Below are 15639 nucleotides of genomic sequence, written 5' to 3'. Positions count from 1 at the left end.
CTTTACTTTGAGCTCACAGTATCCAGTCAGACTCTTTATTCATACATAACATTAAGGATCCATATCACCTGGAAAGCGGGAAGTGGGGGCCAGGTGCAGATTCGAGCGGCCGCTGATTTCCGGTCCAATGGCCGCCGCCAGCGAAATTCAGTGTGGGGATTTTTCTGGCGTTCCCCACTCCCGCCCCGCCGCTGATGACCATCCTAAGTGCGCGATCAAAGCACGCATCACCGATCTCCCGCCAAATTCAGCATGGAAAATCGTTTTCTGTCAGTGCACCTTGTCGTGTGTGTGTGTGACTTGGCTGTGCGGCAGCCATTAAAGGAGAGGGCGCTCTGCCGCAGCCGCCATTTTATTTTCTTTATGGCCAACTCCCAGGATTTCCAGGACTATTATGCCCCCAGGTTCGGCCGGGCCGCCAACAGGCAGCCTGCACCCCCTCTTGGGTGACAGGCCACTGGACCAGTCAAAACCCTCCCTGGTGTCCCAGTGGCCTGAACCTAAAGAATCGTAGTTTCTCTCCCCTTTAAGTGAAGAGGAGAGACGTGGTGACGCACATGCGTCATGACATCATCACCGCTCCGCTGCTGACTGACAGCGACGGTGACTCCGTCCCGCCTCCACTCCCACCCCTCGAGAGCACTGACCGCCTCCTCTCCCGCCCCTCGAGAGCACTGACCGCCTCCTCTCCCGCCCCTCGAGAGCACTGACCGCCTCCTCTCCCGCCCCTCGAGAGCACTGACCGCCTCCTCTCCCGCCCCTCGAGAGCACTGACCGCCTCCTCTCCCGCCCCTCGAGAGCACTGACCGCCTCCTCTCCCGCCCCTCGAGAGCACTGACCGCCTCCTCTCCCGCCCCTCGAGAGCACTGACCGCCTCCTCTCCTGCCCCTCGAGAGCACTGACCGCCTCCTCTCCCGCCCCTCGAGAGCACTGACTACCTCCTCTCCCGCCCCTCGAGAGCACTGACCACCTCCTCTCCCGCCCCTCGAGAGCACTGACCGCCTCCTCTCCTGCCCCTCGAGAGCACTGACCGCCTCCTCTCCCGCCACTCGAGAGCACTGACCGCCTCCTCTCCCGCCCCGCGAGAGCGCTGACTGCCCCACACCTGCCCCTCGAGAGCGCTGACCGTCCCACTCCAGCCCCTCGAGAGCACCGACCGCCCCACTCCCGCCCCTCGAGAGCACTGACCGCCCCACTCCCGCCCCTCGAGAGCACTGACCGCCCCACTCCTGCCCCTCGAGAGCACTGACCGCCCCACTCCTGCCCCTCGAGAGCACTGACCGCCCCACTCCCGCCCCTAGAGAGCGATGACTGCCCCACTCCCGCCCCTCTAGTATACTCACCGCCCCACTCCCGCCCCTAGAGAGCGCTGACCGCCCCACTCCCGCCCCTCTAGTGTACTCACCGCCCCACTCCCACCCCTCTAGTGTACTCACCGCCCACTCCCGCCCCTCTAGTGTATTCACCGCCCCATTCCCGCCCCTCTAGTATACTCACCGCCCCACTCCCGCCCCTAGAGAGCGCTGACCGCCCCACTCCCGCCCCTCTAGTGTACTCACCGCCCCACTCCCGCCCCTCTAGTGTACTCACTGCCCCACTCCCGCCCCTCTAGTGTACTCACCGCCCCACTCCCGCCCCTCTAGTGTACTCACCGCCCCACTCCCGCCCCTCTAGTGTACTCACCGCCCCACTCCCGCCCCTCGAGTGTACTCACCGCCCACTCCCGCCCCTCTAGTGTACTCACCGCCCACTCCCGCCCCTCTAGTGTACTCACTGCCCCACTCCCGCCCCTCTAGTGTACTCACCGCCCCACTCCCGCCCCTCTAGTGTACTCACCGCCCCACTCCCGCCCCTCTAGTGTACTCACCGCCCCACTCTCGCCCCTCTAGTGTACTCACCGCCCACTCCTGCCCCTCTAGTGTACTCACCGCCCCACTCCCGCCCCTCTAGTGTACTCACCGCCCCACTCCCGCCCCTCTAGTGTACTCACCGCCCACTTCCGCCCCCTCTAGTGTACTCACCGCCCACTCCCGCCCCCTAGTGTACTCACCGCCCACTCCCGCCCCTCTAGTGTACTCACCGCCCACTCCCGCCCCTCTAGTGTACTCACCGCCCACTCCCGCCACTCTAGTGTACTCACCGCTCAACTCCCGCCCCTCTAGTGTACTCACCGCCCACTTCCGCCCCTCTAGTGTACTCACCGCCCACTCCCGCCCCTCCAGTGTACTCACCGCCCCACTGCCGCCCCTCTAGTGTACTCACCGCTCGCTCCCGCCCCTCTAGTGTACTCACCGCCCACTTCCGCCCCTCTAGTGTACTCACCGCCCACTCCCGCCCCTCTAGTGTACTCACCGCCCACTTCCGCCCCTCTAGTGTACTCACCGCCCCACTCCCGCCCCTCTAGTGTACTCACCGCCCACTCCCGCCCCTCTAGTGTACTCACCGCCCAGTCCCGCCCCTCTAGTGTACTCACTGCCCCACTCCCGCCCCTCTAGTGTACTCACCGCCCACTTCCGACCCTCTAGTGTACTCACCGCCCACTCCCGCCTCTCTAGTGTACTCACCGCCCACTTCCGCCCCTCTAGTGTACTCACCGCCCCACTCCCGCCCCTCTAGTGTACTCACCGCCCACTCCCGCCCCTCTAGTGTACTCACCGCCCACTCCCGCCCCTCTAGTGTACTCACCGCCCACTCCCGCCCCTCTAGTGTACTCACCGCCCCACTCCCGCCCCTCTAGTGTACTCACCGCCCACTTCCGCCCCTCTAGTGTACTCACCGCCCACTCCTGCCCCTCCAGTGTACTCACCGCCCCACTGCCGCCCCTCCAGTGTACTCACCGCCCGCTCCCGCCCCTCTAGTGTACTCACCGCCCACTTCCGCCCCTCTAGTGTACTCACTGCCCCACTCCCGCCCCTCTAGTGTACTCACCGCCCACTCCCGCCCCTCTAGTGTACTCACCGCCCACTTCCGTCCCTCTAGTGTACTCACCGCCCCACTCCCGCCCCTCTAGTGTACTCACCGCCCACTCCCGCCCCTCTAGTGTACTCACCGCCCAGTCCCGCCCCTCTAGTGTACTCACTGCCCCACTCCCGCCCCTCTAGTGTACTCACTGCCCCACTCCCGCCCCTCTAGTATACTCACCGCCCACTTCCGCCCCTCCAGTGTACTCACCGCCCACTCCCGCCCCTCTAGTGTACTCACCGCCCACTCCCGCCCCTCTAGTGTACTCACCGCCCCACTCCCGCCCCTCTAGTGTACTCACCGCCCCACTCCCGCCCCTCGAGTGTACTCACCGCCCCACTTCCGCCCCTCTAGTGTACTCACCGCCCAGTCCCGCCCCTCTCGTGTACTCACCGCCCACTTCCGCCCCTCTAGTGTACTCACCGCCCACTCCCGCCCCTCGAGTGTACTCACCGCCCCACTCCCGCCCCTCGAGTGTACTCACCGCCCCACTCCCGCCCCTCGAGTGTACTCACCGCCCCACTCCCGCCCCTCTAGTGTACTCACCGCCCACTCCCGCCCCTCTAGTGTACTCACCGCCCACTCCCGCCCCTCTAGTGTACTCACCGCCCCACTCCCGCCCCTCTAGTGTACTCACCGCCCACTCCCGCCCCTCTAGTGTACTCACCGCCCCACTCCCGCCCCTCTAGTGTACTCACCGCCCACTTCCGCCCCTTTAGTGTACTCACCGCCCACTCCTGCCCCTCTAGTGTACTCACCGCCCACTTCTGCCCCTCTAGTGTACTCACTGCCCACTCCCGCCCCTCTAGTGTACTCACCGCCCCACTCCCGCCCCTCTAGTGTACTCACCGCCCACTTCTGCCCCTCTAGTGTACTCACTGCCCACTCCCGCCCCTCTAGTGTACTCACCACCCCACTCCCGCCCCTCTAGTGTACTCACCGCCCACTTCTGCCCCTCTAGTGTACTCACCGCCCACTCCCGCCCCTCTAGTGTACTCATCGCCCACTCCCGCCCCTCTAGTGTACTCACCGCCCCACTCCCGCCCCTCGAGTGTACTCACCGCCCACTTCTGCCCCTCTAGTGTACTCACCGCCCACTCTTGCCCCTCTAGTGTACTCATCGCCCACTCCCGCCCCTCTAGTGTACTCACTGCCCACTTCTGCCCCTCTAGTGTACTCACCGCCCACTCTTGCCCCTCTAGTGTACTCATCGCCCACTCCCGCCCCTCTAGTGTACTCACTGCCCACTTCTGCCCCTCTAGTGTACTCACCGCCCACTTCTGCCCCCATTATGACCAACTTCCGGACCACTTCAAAAAAACGACAAAGAACTGAATTTCTCGAAAGAGGCCACCGGCGGAGAAATCATTTCAAAAGCGGAAGATGTGACCTGTTTCGGGCGGGGGTGAATTTCGGCTGCAAAACCTTTCATGACCACAGGATGTTACAACGCTCTTTACAGCCACTGAAGTACTTCCATCTAACTGGTAGCTTAAAGTAAATCAACTACAGGAACAAAGCTAAAGGATAGAGGTTGTAAAGCCGGTGTGAGGAATGGGGGCAAACTGTGCCGGACTCTGTGTTGTGACCAACCGGTTTTTGTTTATTCCTTGCAGGAGAAACGGTATCGGATGTACTTTTCCTTTTTCTACTTTTCTATGAATCTGGCAGCTTTGCTCGCAGGGATCATCATCCCGATTCTGAGAGGTGAGGAAGTTCGGCGAGCGAGTGGGTGGGGTCTGGGAGGGGAGGTGAGGAGGTTCAGCGAGCGAGTGGGTGGGGACAGGGAGGGGAGGTGAGGAGGTTCAGTGAGCGAGTGGGTGGGGTCTGGGAGGGGAGGTGAGGAGGTTTGGTGAGTGAGTGGGTGGGGTCGGGGAGGGGAGGTGAGGAGGTTTGGTGAGTGAGTGGGTGGGGTCGGGGAGGGGAGGTGAGGAGGTTTGGTGAGTGAGTGGGTGGGGTCGGGGAGGGGAGGTGAGGAGGTCGGTGAGTGAGTGGGTGAGGTTGGGAGGGGAGGTGAGGAGGTCGGTGAGTGAGTGGGTGGGGTCTGGGAGGGGAGGTGAGGAGGTTTGGTGAGTGAGTGGGTGGGGTCGGGGAGGGGAGGTGAGGAGGTTTGGTGAGTGAGTGGGTGGGGTCTGGGAGGGGAGGTGAGGAGGTCGGTGAGTGAGTGGGTGAGGTTGGGAGGGGAGGTGAGGAGGTCGGTGAGTGAGTGGGTGGGGTCAGGGAGGGGAGGTGAGGAGGTCGGTGAGTGAGTGGGTGGGGTCTGGGAGGGGAGGTGAGGAGGTTTGGTGAGTGAGTGGGTGGGGTCGGGGAGGGGAGGTGAGGAGGTTTGGTGAGTGAGTGGGTGGGGTCGGGGAGGGGAGGTGAGGAGGTTTGGTGAGTGAGTGGGTGGGGTCGGGGAGGGGAGGTGAGGAGGTCGGTGAGTGAGTGGGTGAGGTTGGGAGGGGAGGTGAGGAGGTCGGTGAGTGAGTGGGTGGGGTCTGGGAGGGGAGGTGAGGAGGTTTGGTGAGTGAGTGGGTGGGGTCGGGGAGGGGAGGTGAGGAGGTTTGGTGAGTGAGTGGGTGGGGTCTGGGAGGGGAGGTGAGGAGGTCGGTGAGTGAGTGGGTGAGGTTGGGAGGGGAGGTGAGGAGGTCGGTGAGTGAGTGGGTGGGGTCTGGGAGGGGAGGTGAGGAGGTTCAGCGAGCGAGTGGGTGGGGTCGGGGAGGGGAGGTGAGGAGGTTTGGTGAGTGAGTGGGTGGGGTCAGGGAGGGGAGGTGAGGAGGTCGGTGAGTGAGTGGGTGGGGTCAGGGAGGGGAGGTGAGGAGGTTTGGTGAGTGAGTGGGTGGGGTCAGGGAGGGGAGGTGAGGAGGTGGTTGAGTGAGTGGGTGGGGTCAGGGAGGGGAGGTGAGGAGGTTCAGTGAGCGAGTGGGTGGGGTCGGGGAGGGGAGGTGAGGAGGTCGGTGAGCGAGTGGGTGGGGTCGGGGAGGGGAGGTGAGGAGGTCGGTGAGTGAGTGAGTGGGGTCGGGGAGGGGAGGTGAGGAGGTTTGGTGAGTGAGTGGGTGGGGTCGGGGAGGGGAGGTGAGTAGGTTCAGCGAGCGAGTGGGTGGGGTCGGGGAGGGGAGGTGAGGAGGTCGGTGAGTGAGTGGGTGGGGTCAGGGAGGGGAGGAGAGGAGGTCGGTGAGTGAGTGGGTGGGGTCGGGGAGGGGAGGTGAGGAGGTTTGGTGAGTGAGTGGGTGGGGTCTGGGAGGGGAGGTGAGGAGGTCGGTGAGTGAGTGGGTGGGGTCAGGGAGGGGAGGTGAGGAGGTTTCGTAAGTGAGTGAGTGGGTGGGGTCTGGGAGGGGAAGTGAGGAGGTCGATGAGTGAGTCAGTGGGTGGGGTCGGGGAGGGGAGGTGAGGAGGTCGGTGAGTGAGTGGGTGGGGTCGGGGAGGGGAGGTGAGGAGGTCGGTGAGCGAGTGGGTGGGGTTGGGGAGGGGAGGTGAGGAGGTCGGTGAGTGAGTGAGTGGGGTCGGGGAGGGGAGGTGAGGAGGTTTGGTGAGTGAGTGGGTGGGGTCTGGGAGGGGAGGTGAGGAGGTCGGTGAGTGAGTGGGTGGGGTCGGGGAGGGGAGGTGAGGAGGTCGGTGAGCGAGTGGGTGGGGTTGGGGAGGGGAGGTGAGGAGGTCGGTGAGTGAGTGAGTGGGGTCGGGGAGGGGAGGTGAGGAGGTTTGGTGAGTGAGTGAGTGGGGTCGGTAAGGGGAGGTGAGGAGGTTTGGTGAGTGAGTGAGTGGGGTCGGGGAGGGGAGGTGAGGAGGTTTGGTGAGTGAGTGGGTGGGGTCTGGGAGGGGAGGTGAGGAGGTTTGGTGAGTGAGTGAGTGGGGTCGGGGAGGGGAGGTGAGGAGGTTTGGTGAGTGAGTGGGTGGGGTCAGGGAGGGGAGGAGAGGAGGTCGGTGAGTGAGTGGGTGGGGTCGGGGAGGGGAGGTGAGGAGGTTTGGTGAGTGAGTGGGTGGGGTCTGGGAGGGGAGGTGAGGAGGTTTGGTGAGTGAGTGGGTGGGGTCTGGGAGGGGAGGTGAGGAGGTCGGTGAGTGAGTGGGTGGGGTCAGGGAGGGGAGGTGAGGAGGTTTCGTAAGTGAGTGAGTGGGTGGGGTCTGGGAGGGGAGGTGAGGAGGTCGATGAGTGAGTCAGTGGGTGGGGTCGGGGAGGGGAGGTGAGGAGGTCGGTGAGTGAGTGGGTGGGGTCGGGGAGGGGAGGTGAGGAGGTTTGGTGAGTGAGTGAGTGGGTGGGGTCTGGGAGGGGAGGTGAGGAGGTCGGTGAGTGAGTGGGTGGGGTCAGGGAGGGAAGGTGAGGAGGTTTCGTAAGTGAGTGAGTGGGTGGGGTCTGGGAGGGGAGGTGAGGAGGTTTGGTGAGTGAGTGAGTGGGTGGGGTCTGGGAGGGGAGGTGAGGAGGTCGGTGAGTGAGTGGGTGGGGTCAGGGAGGGGAGGTGAGGAGGTTTCGTAAGTGAGTGAGTGGGTGGGGTCTGGGAGGGGAGGTGAGGAGGTCGATGAGTGAGTCAGTGGGTGGGGTCGGGGAGGGGAGGTGAGGAGGTCGGTGAGTGAGTGGGTGGGGTCGGGGAGGTGAGGCAGTCGGTGAGTGAGTGGGTGGGGTCTGGGAGGGGGGGTGAGGAGGTCGGTGAGTGAGTGGGTGGGGTCGGGGAGGGGAGGTGAGGAGGTCGGTGAGTGAGTGGGTGGGGTCGGGGAGGGGAGGTGAGGAGGTCGGTGAGTGAGTGGGTGGGGTCGGGGAGGGGAGGTGAGGAGGTTTGGTGAGTGAGTGGGTGGGGTCGGGGAGGTTCGGTTCGGAGGTTTAGTGAGTGAGTGAGTGGGTGGGGTCTGGGAGGGGAGGTGAGGAGGTCGGTGAGTGAGTGGGTGGGGTCGGGGAGGGGAGGTGAGGAGGTTTGGTGAGTGAGTGGGTGGGGTCGGGGAGGGGAGGTGAGGAGGTTCAGCGAGCGAGTGAGTGGGTGGGGTCGGGGAGGGGAGGTGAGGAGGTCGGTGAGTGAGTGGGTGAGGTCGGGGAGGTTCGGTTCGGAGGTTTAGTGAGTGAGTGGGTGGGGTCGGGGAGGGGAGGTGAGGAAGTCGGTGAGTGAGTGGGTGGGGTCGGGGAGGTGAGGAGGTTTGGTGAGTGAGTGGGTGGGGTCAGGGAGGTGAGATGAGGCAGTTCGGTGAGTGTTTGGGCTCTGGGAGGGGAGGTGAAGAGGTCGGTGAGTGAGTGGGTGGGGCCGGGGAGGGGAGGTGAGGAAGTCGGTGAGTGAGTGGGTGGGGCCGGGGAGGTGAGTGAGTGGGTGGGGGCAGAGGAGGTGAGATGAGGCAGTTCGGTGAGTGTTTGGGCTCTGGGAGGGGAGGTGAGGAGGTCGGTGAGTGAGTGGGTGGGGCCGGGGAGGTGAGGAAGTCGGTGAGTGAGTGGGTGGGGGCCGAGGAGGTGAGTGAGTGGGTGGGAGCCGAGGAGGTGAGATGAGGCAGTTCGGTGAGTGTTTGGGCTCTGGGAGGGGAGGTGAGGAGGTCGGTGAGTGAATGGGTGGGGCCGGGGAGCTGCTGGGAAAGCAGGTTGGCAATGTGTGCTGGGCGGATGTGGAGTTGCTTCACAAGTTCAGACCCGAGGAGCTCTGTGGCAAGCGCTGTTGGGGGGCAGGTACCGGGTGTGAGGGAGGCGGAGGGGGAGGCCACACCTAGGCCACTCAAACACAACTCCCTGCAGCCAGCTCTGGGGTGGCATTGGCTGATCTTTCAGGCTCATGGTAGTGTACTGAGCAGCAAGACCTCGAGAGGAGAGTGTGATTACCTCCTCAGATCAGCCTCCATTAATGACGAGAAACACGATGGACAATGTGCCCATCCTGGACTCTGATTCCAAACCACAGGTGACACTGCAGCACAGCCATTCACAACCTGCAGTGAGCTCATTGTATCGAGCTGAGGGGAAATGAGTGAGTGTGACCTGCTGGGACTCACACCCCAAGACAACCAAGTCTGAACTGGGCTGGGCTACTGAGGTGGAGAGGGGTCGAACATAAATATATCAAAACTTGAGAATAAAGGAAACCAACCCAATAATGGTTCAGACTTTTGATCCCATGTTTGGCAGTGGTTTCTGATCTGCCCCAGTCTGTCAGTGATTGGGAGTGAACTGGAGGTCACGGGCCCTGTTGGGTGACACTTGCTGTGTAAGGCCCTGATCTGTTACAAGTTGCCTCTTTTCATTTCTTTCCGTCATTTTCTAATTGGGATGTACACACAGAACATTGCTTATTGCAATTTTGGACAAGTGTGCAATTACTGTCTGATCTATGTGCACCACTGCCTGACAAGTGTGCTCATTGCAACATCTGACCAATGTGTATTATTGTGCAAGTGTGCACTACTGTCTGGTTGGGTACGGCACTGCACACCAGCATAAACTGCTGTCTGGTCAGTATTGTCTGACTAGTATACACCAATATCTGCGTGCTGTGCGCTGTTGCCTGTATGTACACTAGAGAGTGTTGTGAACGTGAGAGCAGTAACTGTTGGAATTAACTATGCTCTGTCTCTGCTCACAGAGGATGTCCAGTGCTTCGATGCAGACTGCTACACCCTGGCATTTGGAGTCTCTGCAATAGCCATGTTACTAGCTTTAGGTGAGTTTCTTATCAGGCTGACACAGAGCAGGTGAGTCGGGATCTGTCAGTGTGTCGGTGTCGATCATTCCTTAGAGTGGGAAATTGGAGGATGAACTGATATCTTTGATATTATTCCTGCTTCTCTACAAAAAGCAATTTGCAGCCATTCTATGCTTTGCCTTCCTCGTGGTGATTGAACCCTTGTTGTCTCCAGTTCCTCCCCCTTCCGCTTATTTCTCTTGTAGCCTCATCTTATCTTTCTGTTCTCAGTTTGAACTCTGCAATGTTCACTTGATGCTGATTGACTTGCTATGTACCTCCAGCGATTTCTGTTATAAGTTCAGATTTATAGTATTTGCATGTTCTTTATTGCTACAATCCCTTTGGTGTCGGCCCTTTGGTGTTCTGGGCCAGGGCAGGTCTGAACTCTAGCCTCACACATGGGGGTCTTGAGCCACTCTCTAGAGGAAGAGTAGCTGAGAGGGTTTCCCATTGCCTTCCTCATGGTTTTAATCTTTGGACTGCCTTCACTAGGTGGGCTGCAAGCAAGGTGAAAGAGCCCCACTGACCCTTTACAATGCGAGGGGTTACTCACACCCATCAGACGCAAGTACCCCCCCCACCTAACGTCAATGCAGTACTTGGAGCCGGCGCTCCGATTACTGGACCTGTCGGGAGAGCGGCTCGATCTCAACCTTTCGCACTTAGAGGTGGGAACACTACCCCGAAGTCCATGGTCACTTCGTCCAGACACAGGTCTCCTGCTGGATGTCAACCCAGCATTTCGAGACCATGTTCTAGTCTCCACTCACCGCATCTGCCTGGATTGGAGCTCAAGTGTCTCAGAGGTGCGACTGCTACCCTGACCCTTCTGTTCAAGCTTCCCATTTCTAATATCCGGTCAGAATCTATCCCATAATGTCTTTAACATAAAAAAACGCCCCAAGAGGGAAATGGACACTGAAACCGGAAGGGAGAGATAAGAAGGGATGACCAAAAGCTTGGTTTGAGATCAATTTCAAAAAGGTTTTTGAAGGAACTCAGCATGTTGGGGAGATGGACATGTGGGCGTTTGTTGAGGGTGGAGGATTTGTAAGTGGTTTTGCCCTTGGTGGTTTCGAATCACCCCCCCTTACAACAGTTCTAGACACTGGAATTACAGTGGTGAACAGAAATGCACAGTTATAGCCGGATCATTGGGTCTCAACTGTCATAATGCCTTTATACAAGTTAAAGCACACACCTGCACCCAGTAAAACACACCCTGGTGTGTAATACAAACACAGTTCAACACACAGTTTGGCCCGTTTGAACAGGCCCCTAACGCAAAGTACCCACGACTAAAACACCCCTGCTCGGATTCAAAAGTGCACCTCCGAATCTGTCCAACAGACTGTGTGTTCGCTTATGATCCTTGCAAAAACCTCCCCACTAAACCCCTAGGGCTTGGTTGGGACACACGGCATCCTTTCACACTATGCAGTGGTCTTAAAGATGTGTGGGCTGGGATAATGCTCACCAGTTACCTCTCTGGCTTACTCGCTGCTTCTCCCGATGAGGCGTATCTTCTGGTTCTGTACCAATCTGTGGTATTCAAGTCCAGTCTCAAGGTTAGCTTCCCACTTGAAATAGCGAGGCTCCCTTTGCGCGTAGATGGTGTTTCTTCTCTCCGTCCCAGACAGAGTGCTCAGTCCCTGTGCATTGGACGCAAGCAGGCGTAGAAGAGGGGGGAGAGAGAGAGAGAGATGGCTGCAAACTGTCTCTCTTATACCTGCAAAAATGCTTCTTCTAGAGCCAAAAGTTCAACTGCCCTTTTGCCTGAGGCAGTACAAATGAAACAGCAAAATCAATGTCCTCAGCCTGTTCCTTTGTTACTGGCTGTTCTCTTGATAAGGCTCTGACCAGTCTGTGTAGTCGAATTGCTTCCCTTTGTGTCCTGAGCACCGAACAATCTGCTTGATCGCTCACTGATTGCATGACAAAGGACCTGTTCATCAAGCCTTCCTGCCATTTCAGCCATTGATTCATTCCTGTCCACCTGATGTGTATTCCTGTGGAACATATTTGGATCTGTCCCAAGTCAGGCTGCTTCCTCTGCAGTAACAGAAAATGTGTCCAGGCAATGTCCAAAAGTATGTTTTCGCCGAATTCTTACAGATTGCAGGTGAGCAAGGAGACCATTGCAGTAGTCAAGTCTGGAAGTGACAAAGGTTTGTGAGAGGGGACTGACATAGAGGTGGAGATGGGCAGTGTTGCAGAAGTGGAACAAAGCGATTTTGGTGGTAGATTGGATATGGGGCTTTATGCTGAGCCCAGGGTTGGACAGGACACCAATGGTTTGGTTCAGCCTGAGACAGAATAAACGTAAAGCGACCATTATGTAACAATCTTGCCCATTAATGACAGCAGGAAAGTGCACACACCATCTCCAAGGGCCGACACACTGTGACCTCTTGTTTGATGCACACTGCAGGCATTGAGTGCGGGGTAACGAGGGCAAAGAGTGAGGATAAAATAAACAGCTTGTGTAATTGGCCTGTGTGAGAGATGAATGTTCCTTGCCTGAGGTAACCTCCCATGTTTTTTTCAGTGATCTTTGGACTGGGCACCTCCAGGTACAAGATTTACCCGCCTACTGGAAACCTTTTCTGCAAATTGTTGTGCGCCACAGGGGTAAGTCACAGTAAACTATGATTCCTGACATCATCGAGGCTATAAAGGCCAATGGAACAGCTTTAAAAACTGTCAATGAAATATAGATACATTTCATAAACCCCCAAACTCCTGTGGGAACTCGAGGTGCAGTGGGTCTGATACTGGCCTTCCATCTCTGGGACTTGGGTTCAATACCAGCCCAGATTGATAGGATCAAAATCTCCTCTGGATGTAAGAGAGAGTGGGTGGTCTCATCACAGATCCTAATGGGCATGGACCCCCTGGTTTGGCACTACATTGGCAACTTAAACATCAACTCCCTCTTAACATTGGCACACCGTGGCTGCAGTGTGCACCATCTACAAGATGCACTGCAGCAACTCGCCAAGGCTTCTTCGACAACACCTCCCAAACCCATGACCTCTACCACTGAGAAGAACAAGGGCAGCAGGCGCATGGGACTGTTTGTGGGAACTTGCTGTGCACAAATTGGCTGTCGCCTTTCCCATATTACAACAGTGTCTACACTTCAAAAGTACTTCATTGGCTGTAAAGCGTTTGAGACGTCCAGTGGTGTGAAAGGCGCTATATAAATCCAAGTCTTTCCTTTTTAGGAAGCACTGTTCTGTGAATAGGACTGAGACATATTGATGGGAAGGGAGCTTTACTGTGTATCCAACCCGTGCTGTACCTGTCCTGGGAGTGTTTGATGGGACAGTGTAGAGGGAGCTTTACTCTGTCTCTAATCCGTGTTGTACCTGCCCTGGGAGTGTTTGATGGGACAGTGTAGAGGGAGCTTTACTCTGTATCTAACCCGTGCTGTATCTGCCCTGGGAGTGTTTGATGGGACAGTGTAGAGGGAGCTTTACTCTGTATCTAACCCGTGCTGTACCTGCCCTGGGAGTGTTTGATGGGACAGTGTAGAGGGAGCTTTACTCTGTATCTAACCCGTGCTGTACCTGCCCTGGGAGTGTTTGATGGGACAGTGTAGAGGGAGCTTTACTCTGTATCTAACCCCGTACTGTATCAGATCATGTCCCATTCCCAGCACTATTGACGAGGTTTTGATAAATATGCTGTGAACCATAGCGATTGTAGCACTAAATGGATGAGATGTCAGATGCCCGTGCTGTTACCCATCGTGAGATGGGGTGGAGTTACCGCTGGTACTGTGCCTCACATTACTGAATGGATTAATCCTGTCCTCTATGTTGTGCAGAGTGCCATCAAAAACAAGTTCAAGTGGTACAGGAGTAAGCTGAAGGGAGGAACTAAGGAGCATTGGCTTGACTGGGCTGACCAGAAGTACGAGGTAGGCAACTCTCTGTAATGTCCACTGCCATGCCTGTACCACGCACTGGACTGGATTGAATGATAGGCTTTAAGATTCCGAAGTCCAAATCGTCAGACTGGATGATTTCTGCAGGAGGTATCCCATTAACCCAGCCTATGTAACCTGAGCTTTTCCCTTGTGTCCATTCACTGCACACACTGGCTGCCGCTCTGTTTTTTTTTTCCAAGGTGGATGACCTCACATTTTCCGGCAGATGGAATACAATGTCGGAAAATGTGAGGTCATCCACCTTGGGAAAAAAAAACAGTAAAAGGGAATATTATTTGAATGGGGAGAAATTACAACATGCTGCGGTGCAGAGGGACCTGGGGGTCCTTGTGCATGAATCCCAAAAAGTTAGTTTGCAGGTGTAGCAGGTAATCAGGAAGGCGAATGGAATGTTGGTCTTCATTGCGAGAGGGATGGAGTACAAAAGCAGGGAGGTCCTGCTGCAACTTTGGTAAGGCCGCACCTGGAGTACTGCGTGCAGTTTTGGTCATCTTACTTAAGGAAGGATATACTAGCTTTGGAGGGGGTACAGAGACGATTCACTAGGCTGATTCCAGAGATGAGGGGGTTACCTTATGATGATAGATTGAGTAGACTGGGTCTTTACTCGTTGGAGTTCAGAAGGATGAGGGGTGATCTTGTAGAAACATTTAAAATAATGAAAGGCATTGACAAGTTAGAGGCAGAGAGGTTGTTTCCACTGGTCGGGGAGACTAGAACTAGGGGGCACAGCCTCAAAATACGGGGGAGCCAATTTAAAACCGAGTTGAGAAGGAATTTCTTCTCCCAGAGGGTTGTCAATCTGTGGAATTCTCTGCCCAAGGAAGCAGTTGAGGCTAGCTCATTGAATGTATTCAAATCACAGAGAGATAGATTTTTAACCATTAAGGGTTATGGGGAGCGAGCAGGTAAGTGGAGCTGAGTCCACGGCCAGATCAGCCATGATCTTGTTGAATGGCGGAGCAGGCTCGAGGGGCTAGATGGCCTACTCCTGTTCCTAATTCTTATGTTCTTATGTTCTCTGGACCTGTACCATTCAATACGTTTCCATTTCCCCCCCCCTCTTTTCCCTTTCTCTCTATTCCTGCCTGACCGTTCTCTCCTTTTGTCATGCCTCCTTTCATCTCTCCTCTCTCGGGTACTCTTCCCTCCCAAACCCCTATCCCAATCCTTCATTACTCTTCGACCTTACTGCTCTCCTGCCACCATCCCAGTCTTGACTCCCTCCTAGACAAGGCCACAACTTCCCTCGGTGCCTCTCTTGGCATCCTCTGAAGGGCCCATCGAGGCATTTGTCGCTGCCTCCTTACGAGCAGCAATGCCAACTGTCCCATCCTACTCTCTCCCCGACCTTCTGCCTAACCTTGCCAATCTCCTCCCCATCCAGCTCATCCCTCTCCCAGCGCTGATCGAGAGGATGCTGGCTGTAGGGCAGCCATCATTGACCCTCTCCACATCCTCTAGACTATTCATTCACTTGCAAACAAGGCCCTTATCATCCATGAGCTTATCATGGATGATTGCTTCGACATCACGGCCCTGACGGAAACTTGGTTGAGGAGCGATGACACCTTACCCTTAAATGAAGCCTCCCCGCCCAGCTATACCTTCCACCCCACTCAGACCATAATCCTGGTGGTGTCATCATATGACCGCCCCACCCCATACTGCCACCATTGGTCGCCCGACACGTTGTGCTCTGACTTCTTGCACCAATCGTAAAGCAGAAAGACTCTTTATTACCCGATTGGATGATTTTTCACTGTCAACCAAACAGCCTTTTTCCCATCTCGGACATTTTTATAATTAATAAACAAAGTGTTCAAAGAATTTTTTTTACAAACACAATTCTTTTAACGCCGGTGTGATTTTTCTCCTGGGTTTTGCTGGCAGCAGTGTCCACGGAATTTAATTCCTGGAGACCCCACAGCAATCCCAAAGGGTTGGAAACCCTTGGCCCCACTCGGATTACCCGACACAGGACAACTCGTACAACAACAACAACAACTTGTATTTATATAGCACCTTTAACGTAGTGAAACGTCCCAAGGTGCATTGCGACGGAAATTTGACACCGAGCCACATAAGTAGAAATTAGCGCAG

At 57.0% G+C, this 15639-nt stretch overlaps 1 protein-coding gene across 1 annotated transcript in view; it reads left to right on the top strand.

Moving 5' to 3' along the window:
- LOC139233530 (solute carrier family 15 member 1-like) overlaps window positions 1-15639 on the top strand; it is a 182924-nt gene that overhangs the window by 124604 nt on the left and 42681 nt on the right. The window contains exons 9-12 of the mRNA XM_070863930.1: window positions 4578-4668; window positions 9480-9557; window positions 12130-12212; window positions 13414-13506. Coding sequence (XP_070720031.1) covers window positions 4578-4668; window positions 9480-9557; window positions 12130-12212; window positions 13414-13506 — 345 coding nt within the window. The remainder of the gene's footprint in view (window positions 1-4577; window positions 4669-9479; window positions 9558-12129; window positions 12213-13413; window positions 13507-15639) is intronic.

The sequence above is a fragment of the Pristiophorus japonicus genome, chromosome 21 (assembly GCF_044704955.1).
Source record: "Pristiophorus japonicus isolate sPriJap1 chromosome 21, sPriJap1.hap1, whole genome shotgun sequence".
In the NCBI taxonomy this organism is placed as follows: domain Eukaryota; kingdom Metazoa; phylum Chordata; class Chondrichthyes; family Pristiophoridae; genus Pristiophorus; species Pristiophorus japonicus.
The sequence above is the reverse complement of the archived record's forward strand: the minus strand, read 5'-3'. Positions and strand labels throughout refer to the sequence as shown.